General features: G+C 47.8%; 1 protein-coding gene and 1 long non-coding RNA gene across 3 annotated transcripts; one reads left to right on the top strand and one right to left on the bottom strand.

The window, feature by feature from the left end:
• Positions 1-2,153: 2,153 nt before the first annotated feature.
• On the bottom strand, positions 2,154-15,750 carry LOC108927070 (uncharacterized). 2 transcript variants are annotated; one of them, XR_001965531.2, is made up of 6 exons: positions 15,363-15,750; positions 13,012-13,146; positions 12,184-12,271; positions 11,842-12,055; positions 10,538-10,610; positions 2,154-2,318 (listed from the first exon to the last, which is right to left on the bottom strand). It is a non-coding gene; the product is annotated as an uncharacterized LOC108927070 (long non-coding RNA). The 2 variants fall into 2 exon arrangements; XR_001965530.2 differs by lacking the exon at positions 11,842-12,055.
• Positions 15,751-20,623: 4,873 nt separating this feature from the next.
• Positions 20,624-22,836, top strand: LOC108927047 (transmembrane protein 121). Its single transcript, XM_018740075.2, has one exon. It carries the CDS (start codon positions 21,587-21,589, stop codon positions 22,559-22,561), a length of 975 nt encoding a protein of 324 aa, XP_018595591.2. The 5' UTR covers positions 20,624-21,586; the 3' UTR covers positions 22,562-22,836.
• The last annotated feature ends 481 nt before the right edge of the window (positions 22,837-23,317 follow it).

Here is a 23,317-nt window from a genome sequence, read left to right as displayed (position 1 = left end):
ACTGAAAGAGAAACTTAATACCTGGTTGAGCCACCTTTAGTTGTAATGACTGCAACCAAACATTCAGCATCTGACATTTGCAAAGGTAGAGGAAATCAGAAAAGGGGCAAATACTTGAAATTACACTTGCGGCGATTGCAGCGGCACGCAGCGTGGACGACACCTCTGTCGGAGTCACCTGACCGGACGCGTGTGTGACGGCTGGATTAAGCGGTTCCTCGTCTTCCTTTCCGGTGAGCCCGCAGCTCTCCATTCGATCTGGGAAGACTGCTTGATACCTGTTCCCACTCTGTACGGCAGCCCTCGGCCTACTTAGTCCGCCGACCATCCCCGAACACGCCATGCCTGAGCGATATTTTAAACGCGCACGACACCACGAGATGAGTCACAACGCAGCAGCGCTGCATGACCAGCACAGCCAGAACTCCAATGCTTACCTAACAAAATGTTATTTATCCCATTCAAAAGATGCTAAAGCAACACCCTTGAAGCCCACTCACTGCAGGAGAGCATGCACATATTGTAAACAATCTTCCATTTCAGGCTCATCTTACAACACAATTAGTGTGCTAAGAAAACCTTCGAGTCCCTGTAGGCTTCTCCCGCCTGGTGTGCTTTGTGAAGAGAAGAATTTAATGAACGCTGCCGAGATGCGTTTCATCACCGGTGTAGATTTCGATTTACACAACTGAAATACAGATGAATGATGGGGATTTTGACCTGATTAAATATGCTGGCAACATAGCCCTCCCTGGCTGGCCTCCTGCAGCCTAGTGAAAGGTCACAGCGAACATCTTGCTCTGCTAAAATATCAAGTTTTATTAACTCGTTCCGGAGAAGTACTTCAGTAATAAATGTTAAGAAAACAAAAGAATCCAGGCAAATGTGAGTCAGTTACTCTCCAGCCTATAAATATATAACGACCAGCTTGCGAAAGTTTTTCCTTGTTGTTATAATCTTGGTACTTGCTGTATACTAATATTAGGCTAAAATTCTTAAACACAGAAAATTAAAAAAAAAAAAAAGAAAATAACTGCAGAGTTTTTTTTCCTTCAGAGAACACCAATAAGCTTTGATATGGATGATCAGAGAGAGTGTGCGTTGCTTTAAAATTACTTTCTTTGCACTGAAACGCAACAGTAAGGGGAATAACTGAACACAATTATTAGTGGGAATGAGAATGTGCTTCGTTGTGTGAATAGCGGGAGTGTTTAATTGAGGCCAACGTTAACGGCAAGTGACGACTCGCGACCAAAGGTGTCTCTGCTTGGAAAATTACCGTCTCGTTCGAATTTCTGAGGACCAAAGGCTAAAAAAATTTTTTTTAAGAAATAGTTCTCTTATTTCATTTTTCTTTCAAAAATCTGCTTAATGAGATCTCCTCTCTGTGTTCGGCATTTTGTACCATGCTGACTTTGGCCCATTTATTTTGTTCAATTTAGTCTCTGTTCGATAGTTTGTAAGGCCACATAAAAGTGTCTCCCGAACACAGACAATTAAATAAAGTCAAGTCCAGTCAAGTTAAGAGACTCATTTACATTTCATCAGAGGGTGTAACGTAATGTAAACATGCCAAATGGGCTCTTGTCCAAAGTCCTTGAAACCTACAAACAGCACAGATCTCAGACAATCAGTCCATCGCAATGGGATACAACTCATGTTTCTATCATAATTTTGAACCCAAAGTTCTGGCACATCAAAGCTTTGGGCATGAAACGACTTCCTAGCGAAGGGTGAAAAATGTTCAATTGGCTTTGACGTATTTATAAAAAGCTGTTCTTCTGGGACTAAAATACCTACATTTCAAGCTGGTGTAAAAAATTGTTTGCTGCCATGGGACTTGGACACAGATAAACAGCATAGAGAAGGGCCATTTCCGGTGAAATGCAAAGCAGCAGGTGAACGAAGAACAGATTTACCTCTTTAGAGATGGACTGGATTTTCTACTGGGGTCAAGAACCTCGGTCAAGAGCTCCATAGCTCAGCACATCCGAGACTCGACCAAGCGACAGTTCGGTCCAAGGTCTGGTTTTGACACAGTTAGTCCCCAGAGAGCCCAACCGTGGTCCACGGTGGCCTCAAAGGGTGCTTACATTCACACTAATTCCGCTTCTTCTCAAGAAATTATTTGACAAGGACACTCACCGTGCAGAAAGAAGTCTTTTCGAACAGTAAATCACAAACGAGGTCCCGTTCCAGCAAAAGACATAACTTCGGTTCAAGCAGTTTATAATCTTCATGCTGTTTTCTTACGTAGAGCCAGTCCTTCTGCAGAGCTCCTCTCAGATTGATGGTGCGATGACTCCTTTTGTTTGGTCCTGCAGTTTCACAAATGAACAAGGGAAAACTAATCAGCGCTTCCGTCCCCGTGATTCTCTTCCTACTCAAATTACAAAATGCAAACAATACTTTCATAGATGCACAGATTCCACCCAAGCCATCAGACAACACACGTGGTGTACTGCTGCTGAAATAAAGATTAATTAGAATAAGACATCAGAGCCACAGTAATGAGTGAGGCATCATCACAGCAAGCAGTATTACAATGGTACTGCAATTTTTATGGTGATTTCCATCTCTAGGTTTAATAGGTAAAAAAAAAACTGATACAAGGTGCACATCATTTGCATTTATTCATATAGCAGAGGCTTTTCTCCAAAGTGATGTACAGTTTAGTGTATGCATAAGTGTATTTCACAAAAGATGAATTTTAGAAACAGACACACTATTACCATAGCAAAGCTTACTTCTCTGATACCACTGTTTTCGCCACAGCACATTTCTATAGCTGCCAATAGAATTGAGAGTCGGACGAGAAACGGAAAGAAGATCGCAGCAGATGGCATGATGAAAATTTATGCAGCTGTCAGGAGATCTGGAGGGAAGTTGGTCTGAAAGAGATGGTTTTGAGACCCTTCTTGAATGATGAGAGGGATTCAGCAGCTCCGAGGGACAGAAGGAGATCAATTCCACCACATCAGGGTCAAAACCAAGAGCCGACAGCCTTTTGATTTTGGATCCCTTGCGCGTGGGGCCATCGAGCGGCCGGAGTTGGAGGAGTGCAGTGCTCTGGCTGGGGTGTAGGGAGTGGTCAGTTCCTGTAGGTACAGGAAGCCAGCGGAGAGAAACGAGGAGGGGAGATCCCTGGGTAAGCTCTGGAAGTTAAACACAACTCATGCGCGAGCATTCTATAGGCGTTCGTCAGCTTCAGTGCAAAACAAACTCCCAGCTACCACAGGCTTTGCATTCGTTCTCCCCCACTGACTTTCTTGAAGAATGAAGAACGCAAATTCACACTAAACATCTCCATGTCACATTACAAGACTGTTTCATTACAGTGAAGCAAACTAACAAGGACATGTTTGATGACCATTTAAAGCTCAGTACAGTCCATTTACTGACTGTGATGAATGATCCAAATGATGTATGAATGAATTTGTTGAATTCAATGAGGCTTTGAGCGCCAGTCCATTGAAAGAAAAAACTAATAACCTATTGGATGTCAGATGCACATTATACAGACTGGTTACAAGACACTGAACTCCCTGAATAGCAGTCTGGCATATTTCCCAGAGGAATTGTTCATGCATTTGCCTTTTATTTACCAAATGGGCTCTAATTTCTATTTCATTTGACTGGCAGGCTTGCTTATAGACGTGTTTCATAGAATTATATCACATTTATGCCGCGAGATTTATGAATTTAAATAAACCCATTTACGAAACAATTTTCACACAAGGCGTAGTACTTGGAGAATCATCTTCCTTGAGTCACACGAATAGACATCATAACAAACATGCAATTTTTAATGCTGGGCAAAATCTGGAGAGTAGCTACAAAACTCCACATTTTTGGAACCTGATGACTACTGAAAAAAATAATCAATAACCAATCACTAACCAATCAGAGAGTACATCCACTGTCAATCAGGGGCGGACACATAGACCGTGTTTATCAGGGTATAGCTGAAAAGGTGACAGTTTTCTTAATGCGGTCAAAAGTCTTTGTGCGACACTTCCTGTTAAAGAGTGAAGTGTATAGAACGGAAACAGTTATGAATGTGGTTACACAGCCGCTTATCGCCTGGAATTACTAGCACCGTGCGGGGGCACAGGAAGCGCTGCCGACCCAGGATGCTTGGTGTAAGTCACTGCCGAAAGCCGCTAGGAAAATATAACACGACCGACGGGACCAGAAACCTTGGGCTTGAACAATGAGTTACAGCCTCTATAGACTGTAGCTCAGTCTTGACAGTTGTACTGGTCTTTTTTGTGTTGGACATGTCCATACAGGTCCCCTGTCTCCACAACAGAATGCCCAGTGGGGGTGGGCAACCACGGGGACTTGGACCCCCAGATGTTTAAATTTCCCCTTTTGGTCGCAATTGTTTGTTTTTTTTTTTTTTTCCTCTCCACTGCTGCCAGCTGGCTTACTGCACTGTAATTTATTTATGTGTGTCATAACTATAATTGTGGATCATTTTGAGTTGTTCAGCACTTTATGTCATTCTGGTGGGGAGAGAGCGGCACAAAAATACACTGAATTGAATCGAATTTGCAGCCGAAAGCCGGGTGATAAGAGTATGCGCAACGTCCAGGATCGCAACGTAAATGATGAGGAACGCAGATTCCCAGTTTTACAGGGGTAGAGAGGACGATTCAATTAACCTACTTTACACACAAATAACAACAACAAACGTAGCTGAGAATCTGAACGCCATTTGCTGATGTCTGTTCAAAGACTTCATTTAAGAAAGGAAAACTGAAGTTCTTCTGGGTGCTCCTCATCTTCGTGTCCCTATCGCTAACACGCGGACGGAAGGACGCGGTCCAAGGGCCGAAAATCGCTTTTAATACATTCTCCGGATGAGGAGCGCACCGAATAAAATGAAATCAAATCATCCTTTCAAACTGAAACCTGCAGGATTTTGCGGTTCAGCGGTTCGGAACAACACGGGAATACAAGATGCCTCCGCCTGTTCTCCACACGGCGGGAACATGTCATCGCGCGGCACGGTCAATAACTCGAGGCTGTGAATGACAGAACGGAGCCGTCACCGCGCCTATCGCTCGGGGAAGGTCCGTGCAGGAAATTTGCTTCTAAGTGCGCTGGAGGGTGGATCGGGAAGATTTAACGGTTAAAAAAAAAAGAATGGCTGCAAGGACAGCACTTATTGACTTTGAACCGTAAAGCGAAGAAGCTCAGTGATAAATACTCTGACCTTTAATTCTACACAACAAGATGACGGTAATGATTTTGGTTTTACACTATGGCCTTAGGTGCCTAAAATCGCCTCGTGTCGGACCGCACAAATGAATCTGGTGTTTACAAACACTCAGAGCTGGAGCACCGAAAAGAGAAAGAACATGGAAATACAGAGGAAAATATGTTTATCTTTGTTTTTCCGGTTCTGGATAAAACCAGACTCCATCTTTTCATGGAGATAGTGTGATTCCATGGCGTAGTGTTCCCTACCTAAGGCTAAGGGGGTGAACTACAGCAAACAGAGCAGGTGTGTCGAAAGCTCTTCATCTGTTGCTGATGCACTTTTGTTTACTCTCTGTATTTCACTTTGGAGAAACGTTTGTCAGATGCACGAAGGTAAACGTAATGTGTCCACACACTGAATCTGCTGGGTGGTTCATTAGAGAACTCAAAACATCTCGCTCTGCGTGTTGGATTGACGCTAAGCGCTACCACGAGATCACTGCACGTTGAACCGATTCGCACTCGTAGGGTAGATCGAACAGCATTCCGGTACACGTGAACAACCTGGGAAAGGGCAAACGCGAATCATCTCCGTAACAGTATGGCATTTCCATTTTAACCCTTCAACACATATTTAAACTTGTATGTAAATGTTCAGTAAGCTTTAAGTGACTGAAACCTTCTGGTCTTTCCAGAGCAGTATGTGTAAAACCTGGTACAGGTCATTTTGACCTAAAGAAACCTTAGGTGAGAGAGGGAATGTATGATGAACATCTCAAGAAATAAATTGACTCATTCCACTCTGCTGTACCACTGTATTTTTCTTTTTTTTTTTTTAACCAGTAGAGAATTCACCTGCAGCCTGGCTGCCCAGTCTGACTGAACCCCCAGGGAATCTTCCATCAGTGTTAGGCTCAAGGGTGGATGTCGCACTGGACACTTGGTCTCCACAGCCACAATCGGAGAGCGAGCCAGACACAGCGTCCAGTGCGCGAGCATCACGCCTTGCTTTCTCTGTAAGGTGACCGTGCTGAGCAGTGGGCATCATGGGAAAAGAGGCGTGTCACCCGAAGAGACGAGGTGCGTCCGCAGACATGTCTACTACACGTGAGTGCGACGTTGAAGTTCGCCATAAAGGCAGGAAGAGCGGACTAGAAGATACACAAAGCCTCGGTCACCGTACGGGTTCCCGACACACCCGAGCACCCATCTGCTGGCCGTAGGCCGCGGGGCAGGTACTCGAGAGTACGTCCGGCTGTCCGCACGCTCTCGGACCTCGTACTTTAGTCGAGGCAAACGCAGCCACAAGCAACGCTCTCAGATGCAGCAGCAACCTCTCCCCATTGCGTTCCTCCACCCGCTTGCAGATGGACCGTGAGCACCGTCATTATCTGCCAAACAGCACCTTTCATTGGCTTTTCAAACTTATTACGAAGCAGAACGTGCAGCTTGGGCACTTGGAGGTGCTGTGAAAAGTGCCACAAAAAAGCTTTTCCCACCAGGTGACAATTCAGCGCAGCGACGGAGAAACACACCGCGCTTAAATCGAGCGAAGGGGCTTCATTTTGAGCACGTAGGGATCACATAAACTCCCTGCCGACTAACACACTCGGCTTCTCCCTGCGCAGCAGCATCCAGACCTACAGCTACAGCTCGTCATATTTAATTACATTACATAATCAGTCATCGCGGAATTTCGCCTCATTCAATAAGGGGCACTTACGTAACACGAGAAAGTAGCCCAAAACAAACAGGCGTGTACACCAAGCTACGGTCATGAGCGCAGCGGGCAACGAACCGAGAGCATCGTGGACCGCACGGACCGCAGATCACCGTGACGGGCACCCCCCCAGAAGTAACTGCAGAAAAGCTGAAAGAACATGAGATGTTGTCATTGCCAACACCTAATACACCATTTTTACACTTTGATATGAGCTAAAAGCCTCATTTATCATCACAAGATGATCCTGATATGGGGCGGACCGAACGGCAGAGCCTCACGAAACACTCGTGTTGCTTGATAACACGCACTGCACCACAGAATGACAATCGACTAACCTGCGTCTCTTTAAGGATACCCACAACGAAAGACAAGGTATCTCGCGATGCCCTCGCAACCCTTTTAATCGGAAACCTGGAGCTCACACTTTTCCTCTGGGTAAATTACCACGCTAGCGTTGCGCACTACTCTACTTACTGTTATGTATACAGCTGGGCCATTTTTAGTTGAGACACTCAGGGTAAGAACTTTAACTGGAGGGACAGCACATGATGTTGTGGTTAGAGGTACTGCTTCTGGAGTCGAAGGCTGCAGGTTCAAATCCCACCTCCTGCTACAGCATCCTTGAACAAGGTAATTACTCTACTGAAGTAACAATTACACAGCTGTATATAGGTAAAACATTGTAAATCGCTTTATAGAAAAGTATCAGCTAAATAAATAAAGAAAGGGTGTGTAAAAAGCAGGTATCCTTTGGGTTCAGTACCAGTCAGAGCAGCTCGAAGGACTCCTTCTTTACCCGTTTCTGAAACCGAGAGGAGCCACGAGAGAAGAACGAATCCTCCTTGTGTCCTGGTGCGACCCCTGCTTGTTTGGATATTGTTAACCAACGTGCGCATCCCCAGCTGTGCTTTGTCTGAGCCCTTTACAGCCGGCACTCTCGGAAGGAAAATAAAGACGGAGATAAATAAACGAATAAATAACACAGCAGCTAAAATCCCCCGGAATTATGTGCTGCAATTCTCAAGGACAATAGAGAAAAAACGGATGGAGAGAAAGCCAAGGCACGCTGCTTTGGAAGGTATTTTTATGAACATATCCCCTTCTACAAAGGACCGAGGTCGGCGCGAGCCTTCATAAACACACACACACACACACACACACACACTTTCTGAACCGCTTGTCCCATACGGGGTCGCGGGGAACCAGAGCCTACCCGGCAACACAGGGCGTAAGGCCGGAGGGGGAGGGGACACACTCAGGACGGGACGCCAGTCCGTCGCAAGGCACCCCAAGTGGGACTCGAACCCCAGACCCACTAGAGAGCAGGACCCGGTCCATCATAAACACTGTGACTGAACAGCGGCAAGTCCTGAAGACGGTGTGATGCCTGTACCTTTCAAATGCCTTGTATCCAAGTCATGTAAAGAAGCGGTTCAACCCAATGCCAGCAGGCTTTCCTTAAGTGCTAAAAAAGGCATCACAGCCGCATATTTGTAATTATCGGCATCTCTCGACGGCCGATGCGGCCACGTGGCTGAGGATGCGGCGTTTCGGGCTTTACTTTCGCATCTTTCGCTGCCATTAAATTCGCCTACGGAGTCTCGCCTAATTTGCCCCACGTTCAAAACTGCTCTCGCCGCTCACCTTTTGCGTGTTTTTCACCAAGTCAGGCTTTTTCCATCCACATATGAGAAAAACCTATCGATCCAAGTCAACCGCGATGGCACCTGCCCCATATGGTCTCCGCTCTGGCTTTATTTATAGTCTTCAGGCTCGGTACAACCCACACAGTCGCACTAGAAGTCCGCTTCGCAATTATTCTACCTTGATAGGACTGAGATTCCATTCGGTTCCAGAAATAGTCGTCTCCACATTACAGTACTGCATACTGTATTGCAAACCACCCTGGACGACTGCGGTTCAGTATTATAAGCTATTGCTTAGTCACGCAGTCATTTGTCATCATTCTTCACATCTTTAAGAGTTTAAACCCCACCAGCAGCTCGAGCCTCCATGACAAAGAATACATATTCAGTGGAAAAGCGCATCGACAGGCTGCTGCTGGAGGAATCGAGCGGAGTCTCTGACATCTTCACGCTATAGACAGAATAAAGAGGCTGGGCTCACTAGGATTGCGTGAAGGCTGGAGGCTCTACCTTCTGACCTGCTTTTCCACTGAACCCATTCGGGGGTTTGGATGACGAGGAGGGTTCCCTAAGCGGGTGTCTGTCAGCACAGCGGACTCAGCCAGCCAGTACAGGATGACGCCGCTGTCTGCTGCAGAGTTTTTCCTGTCTTCGGAAATCTTTGCAACTTCATTAGAATCCGAGGAGGGTATCGACCGAACCGGCGATCAAAAAGGCACCGGATATCTGCAAGTTAGAACATGTTTTCATATCGTCGAATGAAACCGGAGAGAAAGCAGGGGTGATTTTTCAGCTGGCGTACGTCTGACACACTGCAGAGGCAAAGGTCTCATTAGGAAAGCAAGAATGAGCCATTTGTTATTATGCTGATCACTATCATCAAGATCACGCTGATCATTCTAAACATGGCAACAGCGGAAAATGAATAATGCCGTAATCACGGACGAGAGCCTCTTACAGACGGCACGCACGGCATATGCGAATAGCTCAGGCAGCTCTGCTCTCGAGCAGGTGAGGCGACAACGGAAGAAGAGGAACCCTTCTGTTTCGGCGAGCTCTGCTCCTCTTCAGACTGCTAAACATAGAACGGTACGGTACGAGTCGCACAGGTAACTGCCCGCACCCAGAACTAGCCGGATCCCATCCTGTCAGCAGAGTGCAACACGGGCCAGCTGCGGTACTGCGTGAAGAACAATATAACTGGAGAAAAAGGTGACTGAAGAGGGAGGGAGGGAGGAGGTGGACCCATCGGTAGCTTCTTTCAGATCTGTTGCTTTTTCGAAAAAGTCTTTGGTTTGGCTGTCATTTAGATAGAGTTTAAAGCACTGCTCAGAAACACTATGCAACCCAAAAATACACATAATAGCCATCATAGGTAGGAAGAGACATTTCTCTGATCAGCCTGAGGTCACCGAGCACCACCACCATTTCCCATTACCATGCACCCGCTGTGTCTCCAGTATCTCCAGTATCAATGGTCAAAATTAACATGTGTATTAATTTCTCATACAACTCCTGTTAAGGAAACACACTTATCCTTAAACTCTTTGAGCTGCATGGTGAGCCAAAGGCAAGAGACAATTGGTTGATAAGAGACTGAGTCGCTGACAGCAGAGGGTGACTGTTCTTTTATAGGGAATAAAGGAGAAGGGAAACACTTGATTGGCTATTTAATGCTGTAATCGGACTGCGATTTACTATGCTCAGTAAAATCTGACCGCGCTCGGCACATTTTTTAATGACATCACTTCTCCCGAGCGACAGCTTCAGAATTAGCAGGTTGGAAGCTGCAATTAAAACTCGCAGGAAACGAGGGAGATTCAGTGCGTCCTGCAGGGTTTGAACAGCGTGTGCGTGTGTGTTAGTGCCAGTGAGAAGGGTTGACAATATCTTTGGTTGGGTTCATCTAGCCAGGGTAAATGGCACCAAGCCAACATCAGCTCTAGGCAACAACTCACACGGTTTTCATGGTAGGTGGAGGGTACGGAGAAGGGTTTCCCATTCATTGCCTTCTTCCATCGTGTGTCCTTGGACTGCAAAAGGAGACACACACACAGACATGGGGAGAACATACCAACTGCACAAAGAGGAAGCCAGAGTTAAGCTCAGCTCTGAAACCAGAACTCAGCTGTGCTGCTACACTGGGTCCATGATCTCCTTCAGAAGTAGGACCTCAGGGCTGCCTATCCTGACGTTACAGTGTGAGCTGCAAGCAAGAGCAGTGGTCAACATTTTAACACATGAAGGTTGCTGGGTCAAGACCCTACCTCAGGTACTCACCCTGAAGTGCCCCAGCAACAGCGGTACACGCTTCTAGAGTTGCCTGTGCACGCTTCTCCGAGTCTCTACCGGGCTCCTCGGCACTGGTGCGATGCTCTCCAGCTCTAGCCCTGCCCTCTCTTCCGACCTCCCACCCTCAGTGCCTGGGGGCTGCGGGCCCTGCCTAGCAGTGCATGTAATGTAGGGCATGGGGAACTATCTCTGAACGGAGCTGCTCTTGCAGGGGCCCCAGGGCGCTGTGTGTGTCCTTATCGCCATCCCACAGCCGCTGTGCCCCTCCCCCCTTCCACATCCCAGTGTGTCGCTATGGGGCTTCCCCACAACAGGAGTGGGACCAGGTCCAGATGAAGGCTGGGGCTCCGTGCTGGAGAAAAGAGGAGGACCACAGGGATGGGGGGAGGGTGCTGTGAATGAATTAAAATGAATTAAAATTGTTTGCTCCTTCACTAAGGACGAGCGGACTGACTGTGACCTATACATCGTGTCTGGAATCATCGGTCCTGACGCACAGATGCGACAAGGGCTGCTTCATTGGAACGGCTGTATTCACCCATTAGCTGGGAGATTGGAGACTTGCAGGACGTGGCAGGGGAAGCCTTCAATCACAGTGGAAAGAGAGGAATTTAGATTGCGACGTCTTTTTAAGAGACGTAGCTCAGCGCAGCCAAGTGTGCGTATAATAGACACTTTCAGAATGAGGAGTGACGTACTAATTGGGTTTGTCCTTCACTTTTCCCCAGGCAGGACATTGTCACAAGTTTGCGGTTCACTGGAAATTTGCTGGCTTGGCAAGAACACAACCGCCAGTAGACAGACCACAGAATCTTCCCGTCAACATGATTTACAGAGCGTGAAATTCGCCCTTTACCTTTCAAGGTATGTGGGTTTTTTTCTTTTTTTATTAGGAAGAAATTTTTATAAAAGCTGTAAAAGCACAAAGCAAGGTGTGCGGAAAATTATTTCTAAGCGCAGCGGATGACTGACGAGCGTTGTCACTGGTTGTGCCTCGGCAGCAGCGTTCTTCCCGGGGGCTGCGACTGTGTTTGTCTGTCAAAGACCAGGCCCTGGAGTGATGGTGGTGACGCCACGGTGCCACAGCTGTACAGCTTTGCATTGATGATGAGCACTGATGCTTCCAGATGTTCAATTCAGATGCACATCTTCAGGATGACCATGTGGTCAAAGGCCACTTTACAAACTTGTGGTTAAGAAATGTCAAAGATGTGTTAAAATGACATGTCAAAATATATCACAATCCATGAAAATGATTACAAAAACTGACAGAAACATATAATAGAGTGCAGAAATAGAGTTCCTGAGACTTACTTGCTGTTTTAGTATGATTCCAGCATTGGCCTCCAAGAGACAGTTTGGCTCTGATTAGAATAAATAATTTGCAGTGGTTTGGTAAAATCTGAAATGAGAAGGTCAAAAATATACTCATTCCTTTAACGTAAAAGGCCAAAATATCATTTCTACCAATTTTATATTGCTGCGAGTAGGGAAAAAACCTTACGTTGCAGCAGAGAATTTTGTATGAGCTGATAAAAACAATCAATTACTTGTCAAGAGAATAACAACTAAGCAGAAAATTAAATGCATTTCTTATCATTATTGATCGGTTGATTTTGGAGAGAAGAAAAAAAAAAAAAAAAACAGTATCACTAAAGCATGAGTTTAAAAATGTCTTTGTTGGGTGTCTTGCTGAGACAACGGTGCAGTCCAGCGGTTCCATCTTACAGTTTCTACGTGATCGTGGGGAAGGCAGTTGGGGTCAGAGGTCAGTCTGGCTGCTCAGAGTAACTGCTCTCCCTAAATTGACCGCGCCTCTCGCCACCATCCCAGTCCTCCCCCTGCCAGCTCAACCAACCGTTAGAACGGTCTGGGAAAGATGCCACTGAAATTTGCATTGCATGACTCCAGACCTGCTCTGGGAATAAATGAACCTGCTTACACTTCAGAAAAGCGGGGGCGTTAGCATCGGTCTGCACACCTCGCTGCTGGCCGTGACCGAAGACCTACGGTAACAAGGCCGCCGATGCTGCTACGACTTTCATCTCCTGCTTGTTAAGGACTCTACGTGCTGACAGCCCCATGTTCCTTGCATGGCCTCATTAGCATTGCTCAAAATAAACCTGGTTACACAAAACATACCTGGTTCCTTAGGGTTGAGATGCAGCCATTCATTTTTGTCCACTCCAGAGGACAAGTATTTCTAAGTCTGTCTGTCCCAAGCTGTACACGTTACAGTGCTGAGCCCCGGTACATCTTAGGGTGGAAATTCTGAGCCTGGAAATGATACCATACGTTTGAAGGCGGGCCTTGGAAAACTTCGTGCGAATCATAGAAACATATTCAAAAACCTTTTTGTTGACTCAGTCTCAGCTGCTTAATGTGATAAAACGAAAATATGGGATGAAGTCTGTTCTATAATCACCTTCTCTCTGCATCATTGAGATCAACTGATGTTTTTACCAAAAGATTTTACCAAATCCCAGAGGGGAAGGAAGACTGGGAGAAGGGGAATGATCATCCTCTCAAGGAGGCTTTTTAAAAAAAAAAAATTAAAAAAAGAGAAAACTGTACAATGTGCACCTTTGCACACACAGCTCTGTCTCTGCGAAGCTCCACGAGGACCGATGACCATTGCGCCTTTCAGGTCAGGAGTGTTAAGATGCCCCTTTACAGCCGGCCACTGTCATTAGCCCGCAGAGCACTGGAAACGCTCGCACCGGAAGTGCTAATGTCCCCCATTCATTTTGCTGCCGGTAATCGATGGAGACTCAGGGCTGCGGCTAACGTGATTTATGTGTCCTATTTCCGCTGTTATGCTTCATGTACAAATTGTCTTTGGTGATGTAAATTCACCGTCTTTTCGTGACTTGCTGACTCAAATCCCGTCAACAAAACGGCTGTAATTTATTTATGTTTTCATCTCAGGACTATTTTTGCTCCAGACATCTGCAAATCACCCCAAGTCAAACTCCAGAAGACACTTTACTTTGTCTTCATTCTCCCGCCACACCCCGCTCTCCGCCCTCGACGGCCCTCGCAATATCTAATATCTAATCGCTCCTCTGCAAATAACTGGTCTCGGACGACCAATGGCTGATGAGCAGGGTATGATTTTGTTATGACACACCTACCATGTGCGACTGACCAATACAGTGCATTCTGCTCCAGGAACCAACCAATCAGCTTTCAGTTCCCAGACACAGCTGTCCTAATGAGAGCATTCACACTGATTTACTTCACTGAGTCAATTTGCGGTTTTTCAATAATTCTGATTCATTCTCAATTAATTTTCCTGAGACAAAGTAATGGTTCTTATTAATTCTGACACATTAAAAGTGAAAATGCATTAGATAATTACTTGGTTTCATGTGCAATTTTGTATTATTATTATTACAAGTCGTACTTTCATTATTTTACGACAATCCACTCTAAAATACGTTACAAATTCATTTCATTTCCAGCAACACCAAATAAAACAGTTCGGACGATTCGCTTCCCCAGGTTTATGTATCACACGCTGTGGGAGAACAAAGTCTACTATTACTCAAAATCTATTAAAACTTGAACTTGTACAGCGTTAGAAAAAACAATGTAAATTAAATGGCACAAAGGTGACCTTTCCCCACGGTAGAATTAACACGGGGGTATTTGATCCTAACAAAAATACGGCAGTTCTTCCCTTCATGGCTTTTGGGCTTAAAAGAATTAGTTGAAGTATTAATCTCTACGAACTAATTATAAGGTCTTGAAGATGAACGCTCAGTGCAGAGTGGGTGTGGCACTTGTGACAAAATGTCACTGAAAGCGATTATTACATTTACAGGCAAAACCCAAACTTTTGATCTCGTAGCCCTTCTGTAAAGGAACAAAAATACTATTATAGTGGTTATACATCCAGAAAACATTTTTAAAAATATTAAAAGTGCCAATATTGCCATTTATGTAACACTATGGAAAGAAAAACACATTTTATGCATACAAGGTGCTGGCCTGCAGTGCATAAAAAAAAAGAAAACCATTGAGAGCAGTTTAAGTGGCTTATTAGCTGTATTAGCTGTACAGTCAACCTCCGAAAAGACGTGGTTTTTCTCAGATAACTGACCGCATTCGGTACGTATTATCGAGCCACAGTACACACGACACAGGGCAACGTAGCAATTGCTGCTCGAAACCTAGCTGTAAAACATAAACTTATTCATTTAGCTGACACTTTTCTGCAAAGTAACCTACAATGTTAAGCTACTTACAGGTATTTACCCATTTATACAGCTGGGTAATTTTACTGGAGCAATTTAGGGTAAGTACCTTGATGATGGTACTACAGCGGGAGGCGGGATCTGAACCTGCGACCTTTGCCTCCAAACGAAGCAGCTCTAAGCATGACACTACGAGCTGCCCTGCACTGTGCCACCAGCTGCCCGCATAACATCACCGGTATCCATAATTAATCGCACAAGTATTTACTGCAGCACTCTCTGAAATATGCTTACGTTTTAAGTTCCTCTGAAAGTGGCTCATAGGCACTCGAGCTCCATTTGGTGAGACGGACCAACTGCTGGGATGGAAATGGAACCACTTCCCTCCCAGGACGGAGCCGTCGGCGTCGAGCGGCTGCGGTCATCTCATCTTGCCATCTCATCAGCGCCTTCGTTCAAGGGCCCCAGAACCACGGCGGCGCTCTGGGAAGTCCGGCCACCAGCTGGACCGTCCTCTCCTCAGTTTCGCCCGTCGTCTGTGACGCAACGGCCTCTTGTACTTCTTTCCCATTAGCGCAAGAGCACGTCTGCCTGACGACAGTCGGTGATGTGTGTTATGCCATCGCGCACCTGAAAAATAACCTACAGTGAATTCGCATGCACAACACACACAATGTCAACAACTGCTTGCCCTGAGCGGGGTCGCGGCAAACGGGGGCCTAACCCGGCAACACGGGGCGCAAGGCCGGAGGGGAAAAGGACACACCCAGGACGGGACGCCAGTCCATCACAAGGCACCCCAAGCAGGGCTCAAACCCCAGACTTGCCGCACAGCAGGCCCCAGCCAAACCCGCTGTGCCACAGCGCCCCCCCCTACAGTGAACTAAAATGTTATAACTCCACGTCTGTCCACACATCGCTGTTGACGGAGGAACCGGGTGGGTTTCCGGGCGTCTCCCGCAGTTTACACACATATGACGCCTGCAAGCCCACCCGAGCAGTGCGACAAGGCCCAGCTGAGCTCCGCTTTACAGCAGCACAAACATTTCAGGAGGTTAAATATACCCAACCTGCTGCGAGCACAGCGGAGCTTCAGGGAGGCGCTGTCAGAGTGGCGCCGAGAGGAGACGCGCGCGTCCACAGAGTTTGCGTTCCGCCATTTAGGTGGTAATGAGTGACAAAGACGAGGGCGGCTCGGCTCGGCTCGGCGATGCACTCAAAGAGCCGCCGGCGCTCAGAGCAGCGAGCAGAGCTATGAAACGCCGCACAGGAAACTCAGAAGGAGCGACTCAAAACTTCCCCAAAAGCTTCGCCCAGACATTCTCCAACCCCCCCGCCCCCCCTTTCCTAAAGGGATGAGCTTCATCGCTATCAAGTACGGCATTAGTAGACGAGCCTCTTTCCGCCGCTGGAGCCGGCAGCTTCTAAATAGCTCAGGGAAACAGATGAATAGATAGAACCCGCACAGCATCCCTTCTCGGTCCCGAGCTCCTCTCCCTGCTGTGCCGGGCTGCCTCTCTCAGGAAGGAGCCTCTTTCCGAGCGTCTGCCCGGCTCGCTGTGTAACATCCGCAGTCGCGCGTCTGTGTTGTAGATACTCTGCTTTTGCAGATCGGCGTCACACATGGGGGTGTCGGACTGTATAGCCGCCCCCCTTTTACAACAACGGGCCACACGCACACAGGCACAATTACAATATTTTCTTATGTTAGGACGGCTGAGGTTCACCGTTGAATTACATTTATTCATTTAGCTGATGCTTTTCTCCAAAGCGACTTCCAACGATAAGGTACCTACCGTATTTACCCATTTATGCCACTGGGTAATTTTACTAGAGTAATATAGGATAAGTACCTTGCTCAAGGTTACTACAGATGGAGGCGCTCAAACCGCTGCCTCTGAATTAACTGCGTCTGATGAGATTTGGGGGCAACATGTAGGTGGTAGTGGGTAGCGCTGCCAGTTTGCATGTGAAGCCCAGCTTCCTGCTTGAGTAGCCTTGTGCAAGGAACTTACCTCTCCCGTAGAACTTACCCAGCTGTATAAATAGGTAAAACATCGTAAGTTATTTTGGAAAAAAGAATGAGCTGAATAAATAATTGTGAATTCAAATAATAATTACTTTGCGATTAGAAGAGATTGGCGTCCCGTCCTGGGTGTGTCCCCTCCACCTCCAGCCTTACGCCCTGTGTTGCCAGGTTAGGCTCCGGCTCCCCGCGACCCCGAACGGGACAAGCGGTTCGGACGATGCGTGCGATTAGCAGAGGATATAAATGAGTAAACTATAAATGAGTGGCAGTTTTGGGGTTCACGAGGGCATAAAAATTTTTACCACTGAAACGAATGGCGATCACAGTTTCGAATTGTGAGAAGGCATTACCTTCGGAAGGTGGGGTAAGACTGTACGCGTATAAACAAACGCACAGACAAATGATGAAAGAGGCACAGATGTGTGACAGACCTCCAGCCACAAGACACCGGGGACAATCCGGCCGCAGGGTGGTCCAACGCCGAGTGCGACACGCGGAAGCCGGAGTGCGTCTGATGAGAAAGAGGTCGCATCCGAGTCCGGAGCAACGCGGCCGGTGCCCTCCCAGGGAGTCAGCATCCCGAAGACCTCGGAGACGCGAACGAGGACGTTCGCATCCACGAGGTCTATGGGATGCTGACTCCCCAATTCCTGACTTCTCGCCGCTCATGCAACCCAAGGCAGACAACGAAGAGCGAGAGAAGCTTCGGAGCTGACAGATGCCGGTACAGTACGAACTGAACATCCAGGCTGGGCTGCGACAGAGAGCAGTAGCGTCGAGCGCAAAGTCGAGGGGTCAAATGAATGAACGAATTCCTCTGTTCCAAATCGAAAGGCCACCGCGAGCGGATGGAGCAGCGGAACATTCCAATAAAGGATTCACGAGCGTATCCTCTCACTCACTTGCGATAACAGGATATTAAGGAAGCAGTGTGTGTGTGTGTGTGTGTGTGTGTGTGTGTGTGTGTGTGTGTGTGTGTGTGAACACGCGAATATTTGAATGAGATGTATTTCTTTTACTATTAAGACATTCTTCTCAATAGAGGCACTCGGAGGGCATAAAAACCACACAACGAGCCGTACGAAATAAGGTGCGAATCCTGAATACGGAAACAAAATTAGTGATGAACTGAGGGTAGGGAGGGGGGCGGTGCTCGGATTTGCGGAACACAGCGATATGAGCGTGCACGACAGACGCACCCGCTCTTTGGGATTCTCCTTGCATTAGAGAAGTACATTAGACCATTACTTAGTGTCCGTCGGTCTGTGTGTCTTTTGCATTATTAATAACACACACCATCTCTAAATACACTCAACGCCCTCTGTCTGGGCTCTGGACTGAGCTCAGCGCACAGCTGCCTTAACAGCTCAGGTGTCAATTCTGCCTTCCACACAGCGCTCTCACGTCCCAGGAACGCTGCTCCGCTTTATGAAATGTATCCTGCGTGGACATCTGCGTGTTTGTCCCCAGAAAACTCGGACACTCAATCCATTCGGGTGAACTTGTTGATCGCATCACGGTGCATCTCCCTCTCGACTTCCTGTGTCGTTTCCTTGGGCGGGAGCACCTGGTGGGACGCGGGGGGGGTGCAATGATTAGTCCACCATACAAACGGACCGCTCGCGATGCAAAAAAAAAAGAAAAAAAAAGGCTGAAGTGCGTGAGCATTAATCTCTGCATGACAAGCGCTCCCCTGCCACAAACCTTTCCCGATTCCCTCAAACACAGCCGCCCGGTTACACAACCCAGAAGAGCCCATCCGCAGGAAACTCATAAATCATCTTCGAAAAATTTACACATCAATTTGCATCATCTGGACCGATTCATGGATTCGCACATTTGTATTTACATTTATTCATTTAGAAGACGCTTTTCTCCAAAGAGACGTCTTATAGAATCTTATAGATGAACACAAGAGTAAAAGCTTGAGTAAAATTACACAGACCCCTAAAGTCCATCCAACGTACGCGAGGTTATGAACACACCAGCAGAGTAATTATTACAAACATCAGTGACCTCATAAATGGAGTGGATTTTTAGTGATAATTACACATATTACTGATATAAAAGGAAAGTGTCGGTTTGGGGGTCTCAAGAAGGGAGCCTTTTTCAATTTGTAAGTAAACATTATGCCAGTTCAGCAAGTTTCTGGCCTGTTTTCATATATATATATATATATATATATATATATTATATATATATATGCATTTTCACACAAAGATAAAACAGAAACTGTACATGATGGCTACCGCTGCAGTTTTCCTGTGTTCCCCAAGTGTGAACAGGACACCCCCCACACCATTCCTCAGCGTGAGTCACAAGCCCCCGCAGCCTGGAGTCCCCTCGGCGCTCCGACAGATGTGCATTAATTAGCTCTCTCTCTCTCTCTCTCGCTCTCACTCTCTTTTTCCCCCATGCAGCCGCAGCCTGTGAGGACGCAGTGATTTCCCACCCCCTCCCTGGCCTCCCACCCATCCTGGCTCCCGCCCTCTCCCTCCCCCACCCAGGCTCGCCAAGGCTCGCCCTTGCTCGGCCTCCTGATTCACTGCTCTGTCACAAGATCGGGATCGATACGACAACAGCTCCGGGAGCCTTCCTCTCGGCGGACCGCAGAGCAGCGTGCGCCACCCGCAGTTGGCGGGACCGCTTTCGGGCAGCCAGCCTGGCCTCTCCTCTCTCCCTCTCTTTCTGCTGTTCTCTTCCATGTTCTTCTCATCTCTTTGCAACATCCAAACTCTGCTGAGACTTGTGGTACCTGCTGGAGGACAGAGAGAGACAGAGAGAGGGGAAGAAAGAACGAGAGGGAGAGAGAGACGGTGAGAGGAAGAGCGAGAGAGAGAGAGAGAGAGAGACGGGGAGAGAGAGGGACAGACGGAGAGAGGAAGAGTGAGAGAGAGTGAGGGAGAGACGGAGGGAGAAAGAGAGACTTTCGCAAAGCTAGCAAAGAGAGTAAGGGGAAACGCTGGAGCCGTGGGAGGGAGAGCGAGAAGTTGCGTGCTGGTTCAGAGCCACACAAGGAGAGCTTCTTCCTCAGAATCGCCCTCCCTCCTGTCCTGCATAGAAAGCTCACTGTTGCTGGCGTTGGACCATTCCAGGATCTCTGCACATTGTATGTGCTCAGGAGGAAGAGGAGCAAGACCAACAAGAGCAGCAGCGGCGTGCCAGTGCTACAGGGAGGTGCAGGGAGGAGGAGCACCGTCTGCGGAAGAGCAGCGTCCTCGGAGGGGACAGCAGGAGAGCTGTGCCAGGAGGTCTGCTCCCAGCGGGGGGTTGGGGGGGGAGAGAGAGAGAGAGAGAGAGAGAAAGCAGGAGGGGGACGAGGAGACACTACCACGGGGACGATGCCATCCGTGGGGGGCTGTCCCCCAGCCAGAGGGGGTCTCAGAAAAAGGAAGACCCCCACTCAGCACTGAGGGGACCTGGGGATGGACACACACCTCTACTGCGATCTGCATTAGCAAGACCCCCCCCCCCCCGCCTACCCCCCATCCCACCCCCTGTACCTCCATTACTCCCGGCTGCTCTGGATGGAGAACACCCTGAACACGAGCAGGTCTCAGAAGAAGGGGGCATCTCCTGCAAAAAGAACAGCAGCATCTTTTACTGCATTTCCCTTCTAATAACTTTGCGTGCTGCTCACTTTGGGCTCATTTTCACTGCTTTCCTGAAGCACAGAAGATCAAACCTTTATATTTGTTTTATGTGAAGACAGAGGGAGAAAAAACAAAGTAACTCAATTTTTCCCAGTGTATTAATATTCGGAGCAGCCTTTCTCTCCGCTGCAAGTTTCTCTGCGTTGTGGGATTACGCCTGCGATGTTTGTGGGTTTTAACGTGGCTGTAATAAATTTCACCGCTGCTGGATCTGACACCCGTGTGGCGGGGGCATCGAGTCCTTCTAATGGATTACAACCTGGCTTTGCCAATCCAGATTAGCAGCTCGGGGGAAAGAGCTCACTGCCAATAAGTATGATAAATTACAAAGAGAGGAAAAAAGTAAGTACTCTTTTCACTTGTCTCTCCGGCTTCCTCATACTGTGCCGCACCACCTCTGAGAGAGGTGCGCAGTGAACATTTGCCACCGTTTAGGATGCTAAGAGCGGTAGACATAGCTAGAATTAAGTGAGCGAAAAGGCAGCTGTCGGACTTCACCGATACGCAGCCGAGCAGCTCCGAGCGATCCAGTTGCAAGTGCCCGGTCCCCTCAGATTCCGGAAAGTTTAGCCATGAGGGCGGCTTTCTGGTCAGATGTCGATGGCTGTGTTTCAAGCTCCTCCCTGGCTATGTGACTGGAAACAGTGAGAAAGGCATCTGTCCTCGAGCGCTAGTAGCGAGCCATTGGTCATGACAGCAACTACAGCGGAGATGACCACCTGACCTTAGCTCCAGTCCGATCTCCCACGTCATCGCCCCGTCACACGACCGAGGAGTGTCCACCGTCGCATCCCCTTTGTGAGCGGAGCACCCCCTCGTCCCTCCCCCGGGCCAGGATGGTCCCTCCCCCTCCGACCAACAAGCCCCACGTGTGCCTGTCCACCATTCTCATTATGAGCAGCATGGCACTGATGGATGCCTACCTGGTGGAGCAGAACCACGGCCCACGCAAGATTGGCGTCTGCATCATGGTCATGGTTGGGGACGTCTGCTTCCTCATCGTGTTGCGCTACGTGGCCGTGTGGGTGGGCGCCGAGGTGCGTACGGCTAAGCGCGGCTACGCCATGATCCTCTGGTTCCTCTACATCTTTGTGCTGGAGATCAAGGTCTACTTCATCTACCAGAACTACAAAGCTGATCGCAAGAGCCTGGACACTATTGCCCGGAAGGCCCTGACGTTGCTTCTCTCCATCACCGTACCAGTGCTCTACGTGATCCTGGTGGCTATCGACCACATGGAGTACGTGCGCGCCTTCAAAAAGAAAGAGGAGATCCGCAACCGGCTCTTCTGGGTGGTGGTGGATCTCCTGGACATCCTGGACATTCAGGCCAACCTGTGGGAGCCCCAGAAGAAAGGACTCCCGCTGTGGGCAGAGGGCCTGATGTTCTTCTACTGCTACATCCTCCTGCTGATCCTGCCCTGCGTGTCGTTGAGTGAGATTAGCATGCAAGGCATCAACATTGTACCCCACAAGATGATGCTTTACCCCATCCTCAGTCTGGTCACAATCAACATCATCACGCTCTTCATCAGAGGCGGCAACCTCATCTTCTACAAGGATGCCCGAGTGTCCGGCATCCTCATGGGGAAGAACGTCCTGGCCATAATCCTAAAGATCTGCAGCTTCGCACAGTATCGCAGGCAGCTGCAAAATGCCCCACCCACTTTTGGGGCGGAGCTACAAAAGAACTCCGTCCCCCACGCTCGGCCCATGCCCATGCCCATGCCCATGGCTGTGCCCCCCCCAAACCAGGTGGTGATTCAGGACCAGACGCCCTTGCCAGAAGTGACTCCCTGCGAACACACGTGACCCACGGGGCACCGTGTAGAGCCTAGCGGAGTGTGTGAACCCTGCGTGGAAGCTCTGCCACCTCTTTCCGGAAGCTGTGTTTTCATGCTTTTCGGAACCTGGACTGGACAGTGGATCTCCACCATGCTGTGAAAAAGAACTAAAAGAGGTATATAGAACGTATATTTTTTAAAACAACGAATAACGAGATTGCAAAAATTTCTCCAAACAAAAGAACTATAGTGTAGTTTTAGTGTGATTTTCCTTCACTCAGATTTTCTATTTTATGTGACCAAAAGATCTATAAATTATTGGAAGAGCAAGAAGAAATCTGCATTGTATGAATTAAAAAAAAAAAAAAAAAAAAAAAAAAAAAAAAAAAAAACCTGTGAACGGTGAAAAGACACGGCCTTTTTTAAATAAATGAAGTGTGTTTTATATGTAATTCTTTGATAAAGTATTGTGTACATATCATCAAGCTGTTTCATGTGTGTCTGTTCTGAAAGCGGGGAGGTGCTGCATGGCTGGGGCAGTACTCATACCTCAAATATACTGATTTAATGATTATTGAACAGGACTGCCAATATTTATGTTCTAATTACAATTCAACAGAGAGGGCTTTTAATTAACCAGTCACACAAAGGAGAGTCACCAATGATTTCCAATTAGGGGCCCCTTAATTCCGAACGCTGTCCTGTTGCGGCACTACTCCGGCACAGAGCGCTGTGGCCTCTTTGTGCTCGGCCTGACGAATGCGATGGGAAACGGAGGGAAGCC

Source organism: Scleropages formosus, chromosome 4 (assembly GCF_900964775.1).
Source record: "Scleropages formosus chromosome 4, fSclFor1.1, whole genome shotgun sequence".
NCBI lineage: Eukaryota > Metazoa > Chordata > Actinopteri > Osteoglossiformes > Osteoglossidae > Scleropages > Scleropages formosus.
The sequence above is the reverse complement of the archived record's forward strand: the minus strand, read 5'-3'. Positions and strand labels throughout refer to the sequence as shown.